Genomic DNA, 17,849 nt, shown 5'->3' with positions numbered 1-17,849 from the left:
AGTGGCTCTTTGAGTGTTTAAGGTTGCCGACCCCTGTTCTAGGGTGTAGCTATTCCTGCCATCTTAGTATCATCTGCAAATTTGGTGAGTTCCCCTTCTACTCCGTCATCTATTTATGAAGATATTGAAGAGTACTGGGCCTAAGATGGAACCTTGTGACACCCCACTGCTTACTTCTCTCCATGTAGACTTAGACCCATTAAATACTACTCGTTGAGTACTGTTTATTAGCCAGTTGTGAATCCATCTGGTGATAAAGCTATCTATCCCACTTTGTTCTAGTTTACAAAGAAGTAGGTTGTGGTCTACTTTGTCAAATGCCTTGCTGAAGTCTAAGTATATTATGTCCAAAGTACTTTGATGGTCTACTAATTTAGTCACTATGTTTAAGAATGAAATAAGATTGGTTTGGCATGATTTCTTTTTAACAAACCTATGCTGACTTCTAGTTATTACTTTACTCACTTTACTCATTTCTAGGTGTTGGCAGATCTGTTTTTTTATTATCTTTTCCAGTATCTTCCCGGGTATTGATGTTAAGCTGATTGGTCTGTAGTTTTCTGGGTCTGCTTTTTCCCCCCCCCTTTTTTGAAGATGGGAACCACATCAGCTCTTTTCCAGTCCTCTGGTAATTCCCCGGTGTTCCAGGATTTTTGAAAGATGTGGTACAATGGTTCTGAAATGACATCTGCCAGCTCCTTTAGAACTCTGGGATGTAATCCATCAGGTCCTGGTGATTTGTATTCATCAAGATCAGACAGGTGTTCTCTTACTATTTTTTTACTTATTTTAACTTTTATTTCCAGTCTGTTTTTTACAGTTATGTTTCTTGTAGGTTGGGCTATAGTTTCTTTTTGCATGAAGACTGATGAAAAGGATGAGTTAAGCAGCTCTGCTTTCTCTCTGTTGCCTGTTACTTCCTTGCCATCTTCTCTCTTTAGTGGACCGACTGTTTCCTTGATTTTTTTCTTTTTTCTTGTTATTTATATGTTGGAAGAAACTTTTTTTGTTATCTTTGACTTTTGTTGCAAGTCTTTGTTCATTCTGAGCCTTTGCTTTCCTGACTTCGTCTTTGCAGATTCTGGCTGTCTGCTGATATCCTGTCTTAGTTATGTGTCCCTCTTTCCGTTTTTTATACTTGTCCTTGGCCATAGTAAGAAGAAATGGATAGTCGGTAAAAAATGTCACCATCACTTTATTATTTTTTTAAAATTTCCCTTGAGCTTTACATCAGAAAAGCAACACAAATAATGCTAGAAACCAGCCATCTATAAGAAATTGCAGAATAATATGCGAACCAGGGAACTAGCAACTTGGCATATATTGGTGTGTAAATGAATCCCAAGGCTATTTCTTAAAATCAATTTTTTTTTTAAAGGAACAAAATTAGAGCAGAGAAGTTGCATAAATTGCATTTAGACCTGCATAAACCCAGGCAGCCTTTCCTTTCCTACAAATTTCAGAAGTACTTATTTAAGCTTTTCTTACTCTATCAAAACTAACCAGAAGTCATTTAGGAAGATGCAAATGCTGGAATTAAGAATAAAAACATGCCTGTCAAATATGGAGCCCACTCCAGCGCTGTGTGCACTGCTCCGATGCACATGTAAGCCGGTGGCCAGTAAGATACCATCCTGTACAGAAACAGAGCGATGGGAAAAAGAGGCAATCAGCAGTTCATTCCAACCTAAAAGAGGAAATAAGAGTGATATACACATTTTTTTCTGGAGACTTTAAAAAAATTTTTGCTTGATAATCTGGCTGTTAACTTGACTGGACCAATTTATGCTACACTAGAGTATGCAAAGTTTTATTTATTTCATTTCATCCCTGTAACAGTTTGTTTGCAAAAGAACAAGTAATCCGGTATTGCTTATAAGCAACAAAGATCAAGAAGATCCCTTTTAAAAACAGAAACTGAAATAAGTAATAAGGCAAAAGATAGCCCGATCCTGAAGTAATAGCATGGCTATTGAAAACCTATTTCTCATTTTGCACATTCTTAGAAAAGGTTTGTATCTCATGGCATAAACTTTGCAGGGAATTCAAATACATGACTTGCTATTGAATACAATCTGTCTGTGTAGGGACAGCAGATATTAGGTAAGCCAGTAAATGTTTAAAAGAAGTTATTGGGCTTTATCACTTCACAGTGCAATTGCAGAAAAATGTGTTTTACTACTTTCCAATACTAAGAAGACAAGCAAACCTACAAACAAACCATTGAAAACCTGTATGTTGAGGAATTGTTTGAATTAAACTCTTTTCCCAGCATAGTCACTGTTCAACTATAAACTATTTGTTTTTTAACATGCCATCAAATTGTTCTTATTTTTATACTTTTCAATCTCATTTTAAAGAAATGCACAAAGGACAGTCATTTTACTTGATGTGTGATTCTACAGATCGTGGATGACACAACCAGCATGACAATATCTCAGCATCCATGGGGGTTGTGCAATCACATCCAATCAGGGAGATGGTTTTTTCCATATACAGGTAGTCCACGACCTATGATCACAAATTGAGCCCAAAATTTCTGTTGCTAAGTGAGACAGTTGTTAAATGAGTTTTGCCCCATTTTTATGACCTTTGTTGCCACAGTTGTTAAGTGAACCACTGCAGTTGTTATTAGTAAACACTGTTGTTAAGTGAATCTGACTTCCCCATTGACTTTGTTTGTCAGAAGTTTGCAAAAGATGATCACATGACCCTGGTTCACACCAACAGTCATAAATAAGAAACAATTTTGGTCACATGACTGCAGGGATGCTGCGACGGTCATATGTGTGACCAATAAGTCACTTTTTTCAGCGCCATTGTATCTTCGAATGGCCACTAAACAAATGGTTGTAAGTCTAGGACTGTCTTTGGTCCATAGATAGTGAGAATTTAGAGCAGGGGTCCTCAAACTACAACCCGTGGGCCATATATGGCCTGCCGAAGTCATTAATCCGGCCCGTGCAAGACCACGAGGCTTCCCCGCCCACATCGCCCCACCCATCGGCCCCCACCCTTTGGCTGACCGCAAGACTTACCTTCACTAGCCCCACGGACTGGAACTGGAAGGTAAGGCCAACATTTTTGGCCTGCAGAGAGGTTCTGGAGGCAGGGGAGGTGAAAAACAAGGTGTGCAGATGCCCTGGGAGGCCAAGAAATGGCACGTTTTGGCCCGTTTTTGGCCTGCAGAGTTGATCTGGAGGCAGGGGAGGTGAAAAACGGGGTGCATGGACACCCTAAGAGGCCAAAAGGCATGTTTTGGCCCATTTTTGGCCTGCAGAGAGGTTCTGGGGGCAGTGGAGGTGAAAAACGGGGTGCACAGATGCCCAAGGAGGCAAAAAAATTGCCTGTTTTGGGCCATTTTTGGCCTACAGAATGGTTCTGGAGGCAAGGAGGTGAAAAATGGGGTATGCAGATGCCCCTGGAGGCCAAAAATGGGCCCATGTTTGGCCTCCCCTGCCTCCAGTAGCACTCTGCAAGCCAAAAATGGGGCACACAGAGGCCTCCCGGGGCATCCTCATGCCCTGTTTTTTACCTCCCCTGCCTCCAGAAGAGAGAGAGAGAGAGAGAGAGAGAGAGAGAGAGAGAGAGAGAGAGAGAGAGAGAGAGAGAGAGAGAAGCAAGACACACAGAGAGAGACTTGTTGATTGTAAGCTCCTTGGGACTGAGAAGAATTGCTGCAAAACTGAGTTTCCTGAAGTGGACCACTAGACTCCTAAATAACTGAAAAAACGATATAGTAAAAAGAAAGGTCAACCAAAAGAGCAACATGCAAACAAAAGCAAATAAAACACTCCCAGGAGCAAAACAAATTAAAGTTTTGTTGTGTATTCAGATTAAACACACCAGAAGCGGGCGCCCATTAACAGCTGTTTATTATAGAAACGAGAGGCAACAACAGTAACTGACAACCAAAACAGCACAACGAACGAACAATTCTCCTCAGTGCGAGGCTTATATAGCAAGCTGTCAAATTGTGTAGCCAATCCGACAGCTGGTGGCTCCCGCTACTTTTGTTGTAGTGGCTGCTCCAATCAACATTCAAAACGCTAGTTAGGCATAAGACTCAACACTCCTTCCCACCCGGACCGTGCATGCATAATCAGCCAAGTACGCCGGCCGGCGTCGGCTCCGCCCCGAGCGGCGAAGGATCGGTTCAGATGAAGGTGTGTCTGCCACGTCAGATTCTGGGACCAACGGCGAAGGCAAACTGACAGGTGGTGGAAGCTCCGGACCAATGACTTCGCCAGGTGATGGTGGTAAGGCAGCAAGCGGTTCTGCACGGTCTAGGAAGTCGGGGCCCGGAAGCATTGGTTGCAACCCTTGTGCGGTAACCGAGGGACAAGGGGGTGCCTCACGGGCCAACATGGGGTCGTTTGCATCAGCAGTACGTCGCCTTAATTGGTTAATGTGGCGCCTCCACACTCTCCCATCAGTGAGCTGAACCCTATAAGAGTAGGGGCCTGTTAATTGTATTATTCTGCCAGGAATCCACCTTTCCCCGCGATTAACATTGAATGCATAGACCAGATCCCCTACAGCAAATGACCTAGCGGGCAACTGGACGTTAGGCCGTCCTGCCTGAGCGTAGTTGGGGTGAAGGCGGTCCAAAGTGATTCGGAGCCGCCGGCCCATCAATAGTTCAGCAGGGCTGAGCCTTGACGTAGGAGTAGGGGTAGAGTGTTGTGCCAGGAGATACTGAAAGACCCTATGGTGCCAATCGGACCCCCTTAGGCGGTATAAGGCTTCCTTTGCTGACCGCACGGCCCTCTCCGCCAATCTGTTCGCAGCCGGATGTGAAGGGTCAGTACGTGCGTGCCGAATGCCCAGCCTGGCGAGAAACAATTGGAAGGGGGCTGATGTAAATTGAGGGCCGTTGTCCGTGACAATGGTGTCAGGAAGGCCATGTGTCGCGAATAACCCTTCCAAAACTCTTGTAATAGCCTCAGTAGTGGTAACAGACATGAGGGACAGCTCCACCCACTTAGAGTAGGCATCTACCACAATAAGGAAGGAACGACCCAGGAATGGGCCAGCTAAATCAAGGTGTAACCTCGACCAAGGGGCCTTGGGCGAATCCCACTCTTGCACTGGGGCGGCGGGTGGGGCGGACCTAGACTGTTGGCAAATGGAACACCTTGCAACCCATGTCTCAATATCTTTGTTGAGCCCAGGCCACCAGACATAACCTCTGCCCAAAGTTTTCATCCTCACCACTCCGGGGTGGGCATCATGAAGACAGGACAGGATATTCTTGTGCAGCATGGTGGGAATTACAACTCTGTGGCCCCAAAGGAGGCAACCTTCTTGCACAGACAGCTCGTGTTGCCTGTGGAAGAAAGGCAAGAATTCTGTCTCTGGGTGGCCATCCGGCCAGCCCCGCCGGACCCAGTCCAGAACCTGAGACAGTACCAGGTCGGACGCAGAACGTGTCCGCACCTCGCTAGCTGTCACCAGGGCAGGAAATTCATTGATCACAAGGACAGACCCCACAGGGGCTGGATCCCGGACTGGAAAAGGGAGAGGACAGTGGCTGAGGGCATCCGCGTGCCCAATGGCCTTCCCTGGTTTGTACTGCAACTGGTATGAATAAGCGGCTAAAAGTTCTAACCACCGTGACATGCGCTGGGACAACACCAGTGGCGTTTGGCGGTCAGAAGCCAACAAACTCAATAAGGGTTTGTGGTCGGTCACTAGGGAGAAGGAACGACCATATAAATAATCGTGGAATCTTTTGATTCCAGCCACTGCTGCCAGGGCCTCCCTATCAAGTTGACTATAATTTCTTTCCGCTGCAGAGAGCGTGCGGGAGTAATAAGCAATCGGGGCTTCAGCCCCATTAGGTAACAGATGACTCAAGACCGCCCCCACCCCATAGGGGGAAGCATCACAGGTCAATGAGACAGGTAAGGAAACATCATATTGAACTAGGACGGCATCAGAAGTGAGCACGTCCTTGACTGCCTGAAAGGAGGCCGCCGCCTCCTTTGACCAGAACCATGGAGTTTTCTTATCAAGGAGTCTATGCAGGGGCTCTGCCAAGGAGGCCTTATGGGGCAAAAATACTGCATAAAAATTGAGGAGCCCCAGGAATGCTTGCAATTCAGCCCTCGAGGTTGGTGTTGGGGCATTCTTAATTGCTTCAACCTTGGAAGGCGCTGGCCTGATACCGGCCGCGTCGATAAGGAAGCCTAAAAATTCGACCTGGGGCACTCCTATGTGACATTTTTCTGCTTTTAGTTTCAGCCCTGCCTCCTTAAAACGGGATAGTACAGCCCTTACTTTGACAACGAGGTCCGCCTGATCCGCAGCCGCGATCAGGACATCGTCGAAGTAAGGGACCACCCCCTGCAACCCATAGAGCAAGCGCTCCATGAGGCTTTGAAAAATTCCCGGGGCCACACAGACCCCGAATTGGAGGCGTGTACATTTGAACGCCCCACGGTGTGTAACTATAGTCTGGGCCAGGGCTGTGTCCTCATCGACGGGAAGCTGCTGATAGGCTTGAGCCAGGTCCAGCTTCGCGAAGATTTTGCCCTGGCCCAGCGAGTGCAGCAAATGCTGCACTACAGGGACGGGGTAATGATTAGCCTGGAGGGCCCTATTCAGGGTCGCCTTATAATCGGCACAGATCCTAATGGATCCGTCCGGCTTTAGGGGAATGACTATGGGTGTCTCCCATTTGGAATACTCCACAGGCTGCAGAACCCCTTGAGCAATTAATTTATCCAGCTCTAGATCTACCCGGGCTCTCAGTGCAAGAGGCACTCTGCGAGGCTTAAGCCGGATCGGGGCCACCTGAGGATCGAGTGAGAATGAGATTGGCACCCCTGTGTATTTACCCAATTGGCCATTAAACACCTCAGCAAACTCTCGGGTCAGCTCAGCGGAGACATCCACCCTGATAGCATGGATACCAGACACCCCCAATTGAAGCGCAGCGAACCAGTCAAGGCCCAGCAGGGTCGGCAGACTGTCCCGAACGACGATCAGCGGAAGATGACCTGCAAAGGAACCATAAACAACAGAAAAAGAACCAGTGCCCAGGGTAGGAATAGCCCGACCCTGATAATCTTTGAGTTTGACTTGGCACGGTTGAAGGCGTCGTTTAGCGAAAGTCGGGATCAGCTTCTTGAGGGTGGACCATGCAATCAGCGATCGGGAAGAGCCAGTGTCCACCTCCATCCGGCAAGGCGCTGATTCCAGAAGGACCTCGATGTGAATCTTGGATTCAGAGCGCGGTGCAGACGCTTGACTCACTCCCACAGCGTCAACCTCGGTATCTGGGAATGGCTGAACAGCATTCTCCCGATGGACAGCTCGCTTCGTTCTCCGCTGTTTGGGGGTGGGCTCCCCCGAGTTATCTGGACTAGGGAAAACGGCTCGACAGACTCTGGACAAATGGCCCCTCTTGCCACAACGCCGGCAGACTGCTGTCTTGAACCTGCAGTCCGCGCGTCGATGCTGACCGCCACAGCCCAAACAGTTGCCCTGGGATGGTTTAGAAGGGGTGAAATCCTTGCTTTTCCGCGCTGTCTTGAGGCGGCTCACTTCCCCTTCCACTTCTTCGTCTCCTTCCTCATCAGAATCCTCATGGTGTACTGAATGGGGATTTGCAGGTGGGGAAACCCCCGATGGCTGCGCTCGCTGTATCTCCGCTGAGGAGTGAGCAGACATTTCTGCAGCCCGGGCCTCATCGAGGGCAATTGGAAGTGTCAGATCCAAACGTGCTAACAAACGCCGCTGAAGTTTAAGATCCCTCACGCCACACATCAGCTGGTCTAAAAGCATTTCATCCAGCTCTCGGAATTCACAGTGCAGGGCAGCAGTTCGCAATGAGGCCATATACTCGCTCACGGATTCACCGGCCCTTTGGGATCGCTGGTGAAAGGCATGGCGCCGGGCGATTTTGGAGGGCGTAGGGGAGTAGTGGTTCTTCAACTTGGCCAGCAGGGTCTCCCACGGAATTGAGAAAACGGGTTGTGGTGCGGCCAAGGCTCTGGCGGTTACAAAAATTTCCCGGCCACATGAGCTCAGGAAATAGCCTCTTTTTCGAGTGCTCGATAAATCTGTCAGGTCATTGGCCTGGAGAAAGCACTCAAAACGCTCCACGTATTCGTCCCATGTCTCAGAGGCTGGCTCGAATTGTGTGAATGGGGGAAGCGCGAAAGCCATTGTACTCACAGAATGGCTCTATGGATGCTCTTCTTCTTCTCAGGTTTCCAATTACTTCGACTCGTTACAAAATGAGTGTTGAATGGGCCGCCTCACAGAGATCCCACCCTCGTCGCCAAGTGTTGTGTATTCAGATTAAACACATCAGAAGCGGGCGCCCATTAACAGCTGTTTATTATAGAAACGAGAGGCAACAACAGTAACTGACAACCAAAACAGCACAACGAACGAACAATTCTCCTCAGTGCGAGGCTTATATAGCAAGCTGTCAAATTGTGTAGCCAATCCGACAGCTGGTGGCTCCCGCTACTTTTGTTGCTAGCGGCTGCTCCAATCAACATTCAAAACGCTAGTTTTGACTCAACAAGTTTAATTTGTGTGCATTTGTTTAATGGACTGCTAAATTGGCCACACCCACCTAGTCACATGACCTAGCCACGCCCACCCAGCCAGTCCACCTCCCCAACAGTCTGAGGGACCATGAATTGGCCCACTGTTTAAAAAGTTTGAGGACCCCTGATTTAGAGGATTAGATTAGAGGTTCACAATATTACTCTTAACCATCCTGGTAGTAACTGTTCCACTACCCTCTGGCTGGCAAGATGAAGAACTTCTTTTCAGCCTTGAGACAGGACAGATCCTACCATTCTGTCTTGTCTATCTCTGAGGCTCGTTTGCATTCACAATTCGAAAAGCCACCATCTACCTTGGGCTTTATTTCAGGAATGCAGCATGAAATAAGATTCAGAAAACCATGACCTGAATGACTGAGAATCTCTACAGACCACCAGCTGAAAAGTACTAATATTTAAGCTGAAAACTAGATATAGAGAAAGTAGGAAGATTGGATCATATGAAAATGTGAAGCAGCTGAATAGCTACCCAAATTCTGAAGGGCTGAGCAATTCCTTGTCTCTAGCTATATTCTGTTCACATTCTTTTCCAAAATGGGAAGATGCTTTATCTTCTGGGAGAACAAAATGCCTTGCAAAATTTAGAAAAAAGTATATTTTCTTTTTACGAGATAATGTGCAAGTGGATAATTGATCAGCTACAACCTACAGCTACATAATGCAAGTTTTCCAGTTTCTGGTGCTGTGTTGATCATTCAAGGAGAGCAATGGCAAAGAGAAGCCTACAAGTCATTACCTGCTCGGAGGAGGATAACTTGGTCTTCTAATGTCAGGTCTGAGAAGTGCGGAATCCGCTTGGCCCATTCAACCAATGTGAAGAGTTGTTTATCAGCTGCATGGCAAATATTGGTGACAGGATCATTGGTCTAAGGGAGAAACAAGTACATAAGCCAGCAAAAACACCTTGTTTGGGCTATTTTTTATAAGCCTAATTTTAGAAACCAAGAGTCTCCCTTTTAAATCTATTGTAAGAGTCTTTCCATCTTGCCTATCTACCCAAGGACAGTCTGGGGTGATGGGGCAATTCTTGTCTTCAATTGGTATTTTCTGCCCCCTTTCCCCCATCTCCTCATCCAGGGAAAGAGAAGAAGAAAAAAAGAATAAAATTGCCTTTCTGTCAACTGAAAAGACTAAAAGTCAGACTATGACATGAAACTGGTGGCCAATCAACAGAGCAGAATCTGAAGCAGATTATAAAACACACCCTGGCACCAAAAATGTATGTTTAAAATAGTAGTTTGTTTATTAGGGAACAGAACAGCAAAAAGAATCATGGATGCGTTTCTCATGGCTTAAACTAAAAAGGATTGAGAGAGCAACTTTAAATAAGGGTGATCTTTTCAAAATGCAGAACTAGTTTCAAGGAAACTAGCTTGTAAGGATTGAGTAAGAAGCATCTAAAATAGAATAGAAAATAGAATAAATAGAAATAAAAGTAGAATACTGCACGCTGTTTGACTTCCTACTGTATCTGTAAATTAGGTGTGCCAGATTTTGCTTCCTGAATTCTGAAAGTCTTACCTTTGAGCTACTGCATATGGACTGTAACACTCCATTAAGACCCCTATATGGCTGCAAAAGGAATATTCTATAATTATTTAATGTCATCTAGGAATTATCCTGATTTCTGTGGCGCAAACCTGATGTTCTACTTAACTCTCTGATAACCTGGAGCACATTTCCCCCCTGTTGCTGTTAACTCCAGAAGTTTTCCAAAAACAAAAGTATTAGAAATCCCCCATTTAACTGTGGGAGAGAATTGTGCTTGTTCAGGGATTTAGCCAATGGCTTTTCTGGATTTCCATACTAATCATATAAGGATTAGATTACAAATCAGGTGTGTGTATTCTGATGCTACAAGGATTTTTGAATGCTCCTCTTGCCAGAGGTGCCTATTTATCATTAGTTCCTAAACTTCTCACTCTTCTTTTGCTGCTAGGCTACTAGGAATGCAGAAAGGGAATGGGACAACTTGCCACAGCCAACTTGCTGTGGCCAACTCATCACAGCCAACTCGCTGCGGGACAGCTCGCCACAGCCAATTCGCCATAGGACAACTTGCTGCAGGACAATGTAACAATTTTATGTAATTATTTAAAATAAATAAAAAATATTTAAATTTTTGCCATTCACATTTTATTCTGTCCCTCCTTTTGCATCCTTTTTTAAATAATTCTATTCCACCATTTCTTTGATATTAATGTAACTTTTGTCCCGCAGCGAGTTGTCTTGCGGTGAGATGGCCATGGCAAGTTGGCTGTGGCAAGTTGGTGGTGAATTATCATAGACCCTGCAGGAAAGCCAAATACAGAGCAGGATCTGAAGCAGATCCAATCCATAGTCATACCCATATCAAGCAGAACTGCATCTTAAGAATCTGAAACACTGCCCAAATGCCAGGCTTGCACTTTGTAGGAACAGCAGCCCAGGCAGTGAATTTTGGGCATCTTTCTTCTATTTCATCCTAGGAGATCAGCTCAAGACAGTTTGGTTCCAAGCAAGGAACTCTCCCATTGAGCAGGATAGGTGATGACCTCTGTGAATTTAACTACTCCCTTTTGCCAGTGCTTGCTCACAAAATTCTTTGGCACTAACAGATTAGAATTAAGCTGAACTCTTATTTTTCTTCTGTTTTCTTGCTTTGGTGAGGGGAGGGAAGGAGCAGAGGTTAAGGTTTTATCATGTTGGAAGCCCAACCCACCTCACAGGGTTGTTTTTGTGGGAAAATAGGAGGATGAAGTCTCTGAGCTACTTATAAAAATAATAGTCAGGAAATAAATATATAGGAAAACATTTGCAATTGCATATGAACATTCCTGAGATTGGGAATTCAACCCAAGCAATGTTAGTAAAGCAAAAAAAAAAATTAAAGTAAATACACTCTAGTAATTTAACACTTAGCTAAATACAGTGTATCAGGAGGAAATCCAAACAACATATGTTCACTTTGTACATGTCTGGAAAAAGAGCTAGAACAAACAATTTCAGATTAGTACTTTCTTAGACAAAGAGAAACCAAAATGGACAGATTCTGTTGCCCTAACTTTCAAGTTTCTGCTTGTATGTGTCATAAGAAGACCCCAGATATCTATCATTACCAGTTGTTAAAAAATATTTTAGATTATGAATCTATAGTGCACTTGCCAAACAGGTCATTTTTCTGAACGTGCATTAAGTCATATGTTTGTATTCAGGATATTCAATGTTATACACATTACTCACAGTTACTTACAGCCTAAGGAACAGCACTGAAATGAATTGCACCTACCGAAGTTTCTGCACTCACATCACTATATGATTCAGACTTTGGTTCAACTGCCATTTCAGCTTCTAGAATCCTTTCTACAGGCATATCTTCAAGACTCCCACCATTGCTGCTTGTAGATTCCACTTCATTCTCACTCCGCTCTCTGCTTCTCTGCCTCTCTTCTTGAACCGCTTAGTGCACAAAGAAAAGTCCACAAGAATTTTGTCACTCTCCATTCTGTGTCCCGAAATGTAATCCTATAATTATACTGTGACTTCCTTACATTTTCTCTGACTCTCACCCATCAGCAGGGTGTCTAAGTTTAAAATAGGCTTTTCTTCTTCCTTAGATTTTTTTCTATGTTAAGACAGTTATTCTAATAAGACTTTCCTCAGCAATGACTGTGAGGAATATTTTTCCTGCCTAAATGCAGGACCTTACTTTTCTCAACACTGAATTGTATTTTGTTGGCTAGGCCCCAATATCCAAGTCTGTCAAGATTCTTCTGAATATTGAGTGTAGATTCTAAAGTTTTAGCTATTCCCCTCAGTTTGGTGTCATTTGCAAATTTGATGAGTTCCCCTTCTATTCCCTCATCTAGGTCATTTATGAAGTGTCAAGACTGAAAAACGCTTAAGCTTCTTCTGACTATTACTGCTTTTCAATTTGCCAAAGAACTGGGAGGAGGGAAGGGTGAGATGGAATGTGGAGGCTACAATCTTCAACTGTGAGAGTCGAGGACACTTCTGCAGGTGTCAGCCAAGACATGGACTGTTATCAAAACAAAAGGCTGATTCCTAGTTGGACAATGTGACCCATTCCATGGGAGGAGGGGATGAAACTCATTTTAACTCTGCAGGGTTGTGTGGGAAAATTTAGAGTTGGTTTTGCTTTCTTCAGTGCCAAAATAATGTACTCAATAAAGTTTTGCTTTTGGGATTTTAAAGTTCCTGAAGATGCCTGCTTTTATTAGGTCTGTTAATCAGATGGTTGACATGAAGATGTTGTAGAGTATTGGGCCAAGGACAGAATGTTGAGATATTCTACTGCATCCTTCCCTCCATGTAGGTGTAGTTCTGTTGAGGGCTACACATTGAGTATGGTTTGTTAGCCAGTTACAAATTTATCTAATGGCGATGCTATCTATATCTCATTTTTCTAACTTACAAAGTAGGTTATATTCTAGTTCTGTTCTAGTTATGAGCATCTTTTTCCATTTTTTTAATACTTTCCTTTTTGTTGGAAGTGGTTTGTTCTTCGAGCTTGCTGTTTGGCTTCCAAACATTTCGTTGCCAGACTAGACAACATCTTCAGCGGAACTTTGGTTGAAGAGTCTTATCTCAATTATTGTTCATTTTTATCTATCCTGAGTGGAGACATGGTTGGTTGGTCACATGGCTGGATGGTCACATCCTGTGAAGGTCACCAAATGAGGAGGTGGTTGGTGCTGTCATAGGTTAGTTGTCCAATTAATCTGGCTCCTTTTGGGCTTGTAGGCTGGTTTCAGATCGATATGTTTGTTGAGTGACCTATTCGTTGAATACCAGGCTTCAACCATTTGTGTACATGCCATGTGGTGGCATGGCCAATGAGTTTTGTTCCATCCCAGTCGAACTGATGTTGCTTGGTGTCACTGTGGATCAAGATCAGGGATTTGTGGTCATGCTGGTTGGCTGCTAGTCAGTGCTCATGGATTCTTGTTTTTAGTTGTCATCCTCTTTGCCCAACATAGATGGTCACAGTTGTTGCATTTGATCTTGCAGGTTACATTGCTGTTCTCTTCCTTCAGTCTTCTCTACAGCTCTTGTTGGAGTGTTGATGTTGGTTTGTGAGCCATCATTATTCCCAGCAGTTGTAGAATTCTGGCGAGATATTGCTTTTCTGTTTAGGATTTCTACCCATGGAATTCTTCTTAATCTCCTTCTTAGTATTTTGAAATCGGCTCCGCTTGCTGCAGGGTGTCTCCTAGTTGATGTCAGGATAATTAGAGTCCCCCTACAGAGGTATGTTTTCTGCACACCTTATTTAACTGATCAGCAAAACATTCATCTACTTCCTCTGCTGGGTTAAGTGGCCTGTACTATACAACTATAGCCCTCTCCCTCCCTCCCTCCCTCCTTGTGGAAAATGACAGTTTAGGGGAAAAAACCACATCAATTTAATACTTGGCAAATATCTCTATAGCTAGTGCCCTGCTTGGATAGAGTTTTAATTTATGAATTGCATCTTGTTTTCTTTCATTTTCTGTGACTGCCACAGTGGCACTTCAGAACACATTTCCTATATCCTTCAAAGTGGCAGATTATCAAACATATAGAATAAACTGCATAGCAGTGGCCTGACTTTCAGCTGATGAAGAATTGATTCATCTATTCCAGATGAAGAACAAAAACAATGGGGCTATGAGAGTTTCTTCTGATGTAATTAAGGATGGTTTGTGTATGCACATCTTAGTATAGTATATACTTAAGTATAAGCAGTGGTGGGATTCAGGCAATTTAACAACCAGTTCTCTGCCCTAATGATTTCTTCCAACAACCAGTGTGCCAAACTGCTTAGAAAGTTAACAACCGGTTCTCCCGAAGTGGTGCGAACTGGCTGAATCCCACCACTGAGTATAAGTATATACTTAGTATATAATATGTTCACATATGTGTATGAATGTGTATATCTTAGCAACATACCTTCTCTTTTCATGCCTGTTGCTAGACATTTCTGATAACGGCAATACTGGCAACGGTTTCGCTGACGCTTGTCGATCAGACAGTCTTTATTATCTCGACATGTGTAGACAAGATCCTTTCTTACTGTCCGCTTAAAGAATCCTTTGCAGCCTTCACAACTGTACACCCCATAGTGCTTCCCTAGCAATACAGCAATACACATCAGCACATTCCATTTGGGATATATGAGCAAGTTTAAATGTTTTCTGCACTTTTGAGTTGGGGCATTCAAATTATCAGAGCATTTTGTTTCAGAAATGGTTAAATACAGAACCACTCAATATGCCTGAGAGGACTAAGAAAACTGTATAGGAAACAGACCAGACTGTGATACAGAATACTGTGAAGAACTCAGATGTGATCAGAATAGCAGCCAACCAGGGAAAGGGGTGTAATTATATGAGGCATGGATGTTTTAGCACTACAAGAGTGCTAACCCCCCTCATCAGGTCATAAAAGCTGGAAATTTGGCCTCAAATAAAACAATAGTCCAATGTTCTCAAAAGCTATACATTAAAAATGATTTTGCCCTGAATGAAGAAACACAAGAGATACTTTCTGCACGACCAACTAAGAGGAAAGAATCCTGAGGCAATATTATATTGTAATAGTTATTTAATACTTCCCAGACAGTCCCCTTAACATGCAAGCTGTGGGTACCTGACGATCTGTCTCCACAAATTGCGCAGACATGCTTTGTGAGGGATCCTGGACTTGGGGATGAATAATTCATCGCTCCCATCCGTTGGAAATTTGGCAAAGGCTTGGTATCGTCAGAGGTTCCAGCGCTGTTCATGATACTGGACTAAAATGGGAGCATATGGAGGGGGGGAGCAAAATGGGTTACACAACCTCAGATTGATGTTCCATCTGTGATCCAATATTAAGGATCAGCCTCCTGTTGGCATTTCCATATGGGAGCTGAACATGTGAGCATCATACTTTCGGTGATCAAGCAGACTTCATTCACAAAGTATTTGTTAACATAAATTTAGAAAATAACCACCATAACCTGGCAATTCAAAGAACAATGTGGGATTGAAAGGGGTTGGACAGGGCAAAAGAAGAAAAAGAAGTATTTTACGTACTTTATTTGCTGATTGATATAAACCCTAAATGTATCTGTGTGATAATAGAACACGAGGGTGCATGTGTGCTTGGTTCTTTTAGTAATACTGATATGACATGATATATATTCTAAAAGTCCAGACAAATAAACATGAATAAGACCAGAGAGTTTTTATTTGTCCCAGAAATCTTGTTTCCACTTTTTTTACAACAGGTGAAGCAAGAGAAAAAAACATCTAGTACCAGGGCAATTAGTACAGGTGCTTCTTAGGGCTGTGTGCTCTCTTTATTGCTCTTCTCTATATATATCTGCACCACAAGGGAACTCTGTTAAAGTACTGAAGTTTGCTGATGATACAACAGTCATTGGCCTCATTCAAGATGGTGATGAAATTGCCTATAAGAAGGGAGGTTGAAGAGCCCTGTGATACAGCTGTAACAATCTGGAACATGTTTAAAACTGTAAAGATGAGAGTGGATTTTAGGAGGAGCTCTTCTATTCTATCATCTCTTACCATATTAGGCAGGACAGTATCAATAGAGTCCTTCAAATTTTTGGGTTCTATAATCTCCCAGGACTTGAAAGAGACACCTGACATTAAAACCTTGACATTAAAATTGCTTAACGCATTGTAAGCTGCCCTGAGTCTCCAGAGAAGGGCAACATATAAATCAAATTAAAAAAAAACAAACCATCATTAAAACGGCACAGCAAAGAATGTTTTTCCTGCATCAACTCAGGAAGTTCAGACTCCCCAGGAGCTGTTGATACAGTTCTACAGAGGAATTACTGAATCTGTCATTTGTACTTTTATAACTATCTCATTTGGTATAGCAACCAAACAGGACAGGTACAGACTCCAAAGGATAGTTTAGACTGCAGAAAAAGCAATCACAACCAGCCTTCCATAGAAGACCTGTATATTGCATGGGTCAGAAGGAGGGCTGGGAAGATGTCTGCAGACCCCTCACATCCTGGACATAAACTGTTTCAATTCCACCTGTCAGGACAGCAAAATAGTGCATTGCATGCCGAAACAGTTAGACACAGGGACAGTTTTTTCCGGTGTCATCATTCTGCTGAACATCTAATTCTTACAGTGCTGTCTAATGCCTATGTGTATTTACCTATGTAGTATGGCTGTACTAATATTATTTATCCTTATTATCTTCTTTACTCCTCCCCTTTCTTGGTATTTTTGTTGTTGTTGTCTCTTTTATTCATTAAATATGAAACTCAGTCAACTGAACATTTAAAAATGTATCACAAATATCACTGACTGGCGCTGATGGTTGATACAGGTTGCTGCCAGCATCCTAGATATCAACCAAGTATCTTCTTAACATGTATGATGTTCCAAGTAGCGCAGCTTCTTGCAGTTCCGCTGGTGTTATTGCAGGAAGGTGCAATTTTTTGATGCATTTTATAAAATTCTTTGACGTGGTACCAAGTGCCCTGATGATAATGGGTATCACTGTTACATGTTACATTCATAATTACATAGCTTTGATGGCCAGGTCATGATATTTCGTGATTTTTTCCAGTTCTTTTTCTTTGACTCTGGCATCTCCTCGTACAATGATATCAATAAAAATTGTACGCTTCGGCCCTCAACAACCGTGATATCTAGCATGTTATATTCCAAATGATGATCCGTCTGTATTTGAAAGTCCCACAAGATCTTCACTGTCTCATTTTCAATAACTTTTTCCACTTTGTGCTCCCATTACTTTTCAGGTACAGGTATGTCATATTGTTTACATAATGACCAGTGGACTAATTTAGCAACTCGATCATGTCTAGCTTTATAATCAGTTTACGTGATTTTGCTGCATTCACATATTAAGTGTGAAACAGTTTCAACTTTGTCGTTGCAAAGTTGGCAGTTTGGATTGTCAGTGGATTTTTGTATCTTCACTTTCATGGCATTAGTTTGTAGTGTTTATTCTTGAGCAGCAAGTATTAAACCTTCCGTTTCTTTCCTGATGGTTCCTCTCTTAAACCATGCCCATGTCAAGTTGTTATCACATTTTTCTTCAATGTTTTTCAAGTGCTGTCCATGCAGAGCTTTGGTTTTCCATTCATTTAATCTGTCATCCAACTATTTTTCCTTATATTCTGCCTTTGTTTCTGTTGTTTTTATAATGTTCTCCATTTTCACAGCCTGCAGCAATCTTTCTGTGCTTTGGTTCACATAATCATTCAAACTTCGTTTTTCTTCT

At 43.2% G+C, this 17,849-nt stretch overlaps 1 protein-coding gene across 5 annotated transcripts in view; it reads right to left on the bottom strand.

Annotated features, from left to right (window-relative positions):
- The window catches only part of RXRG (retinoid X receptor gamma), a 55,808-nt gene that overhangs the window by 16,444 nt on the left and 21,515 nt on the right, over positions 1 to 17,849 (bottom strand). For 3 of the 5 annotated variants that reach the window (XM_034409864.3, XM_034409865.3, XM_087891147.1), the window contains exons 3-8: positions 15,219 to 15,363; positions 14,520 to 14,699; positions 11,857 to 12,026; positions 10,110 to 10,160; positions 9,325 to 9,454; positions 1,555 to 1,687 (exon numbers count right to left, since the gene is read on the bottom strand). In XM_034409864.3, the coding sequence (XP_034265755.1) occupies positions 1,555 to 1,687; positions 9,325 to 9,454; positions 10,110 to 10,160; positions 11,857 to 12,026; positions 14,520 to 14,699; positions 15,219 to 15,363 (809 nt within the window). The remainder of the gene's footprint in view (positions 1 to 1,554; positions 1,688 to 9,324; positions 9,455 to 10,109; positions 10,161 to 11,856; positions 12,027 to 14,519; positions 14,700 to 15,218; positions 15,364 to 17,849) is intronic. The other 2 variants (XM_034409866.3, XM_087891148.1) reach the window with 1 other exon arrangement.

Source organism: Pantherophis guttatus, chromosome 3 (genome assembly GCF_059756535.1).
Source record: "Pantherophis guttatus breed Tessera chromosome 3, ASM5975653v1, whole genome shotgun sequence".
In the NCBI taxonomy this organism is placed as follows: domain Eukaryota; kingdom Metazoa; phylum Chordata; class Lepidosauria; order Squamata; family Colubridae; genus Pantherophis; species Pantherophis guttatus.
This window is presented reverse-complemented; position numbering and strand designations above follow the sequence as displayed.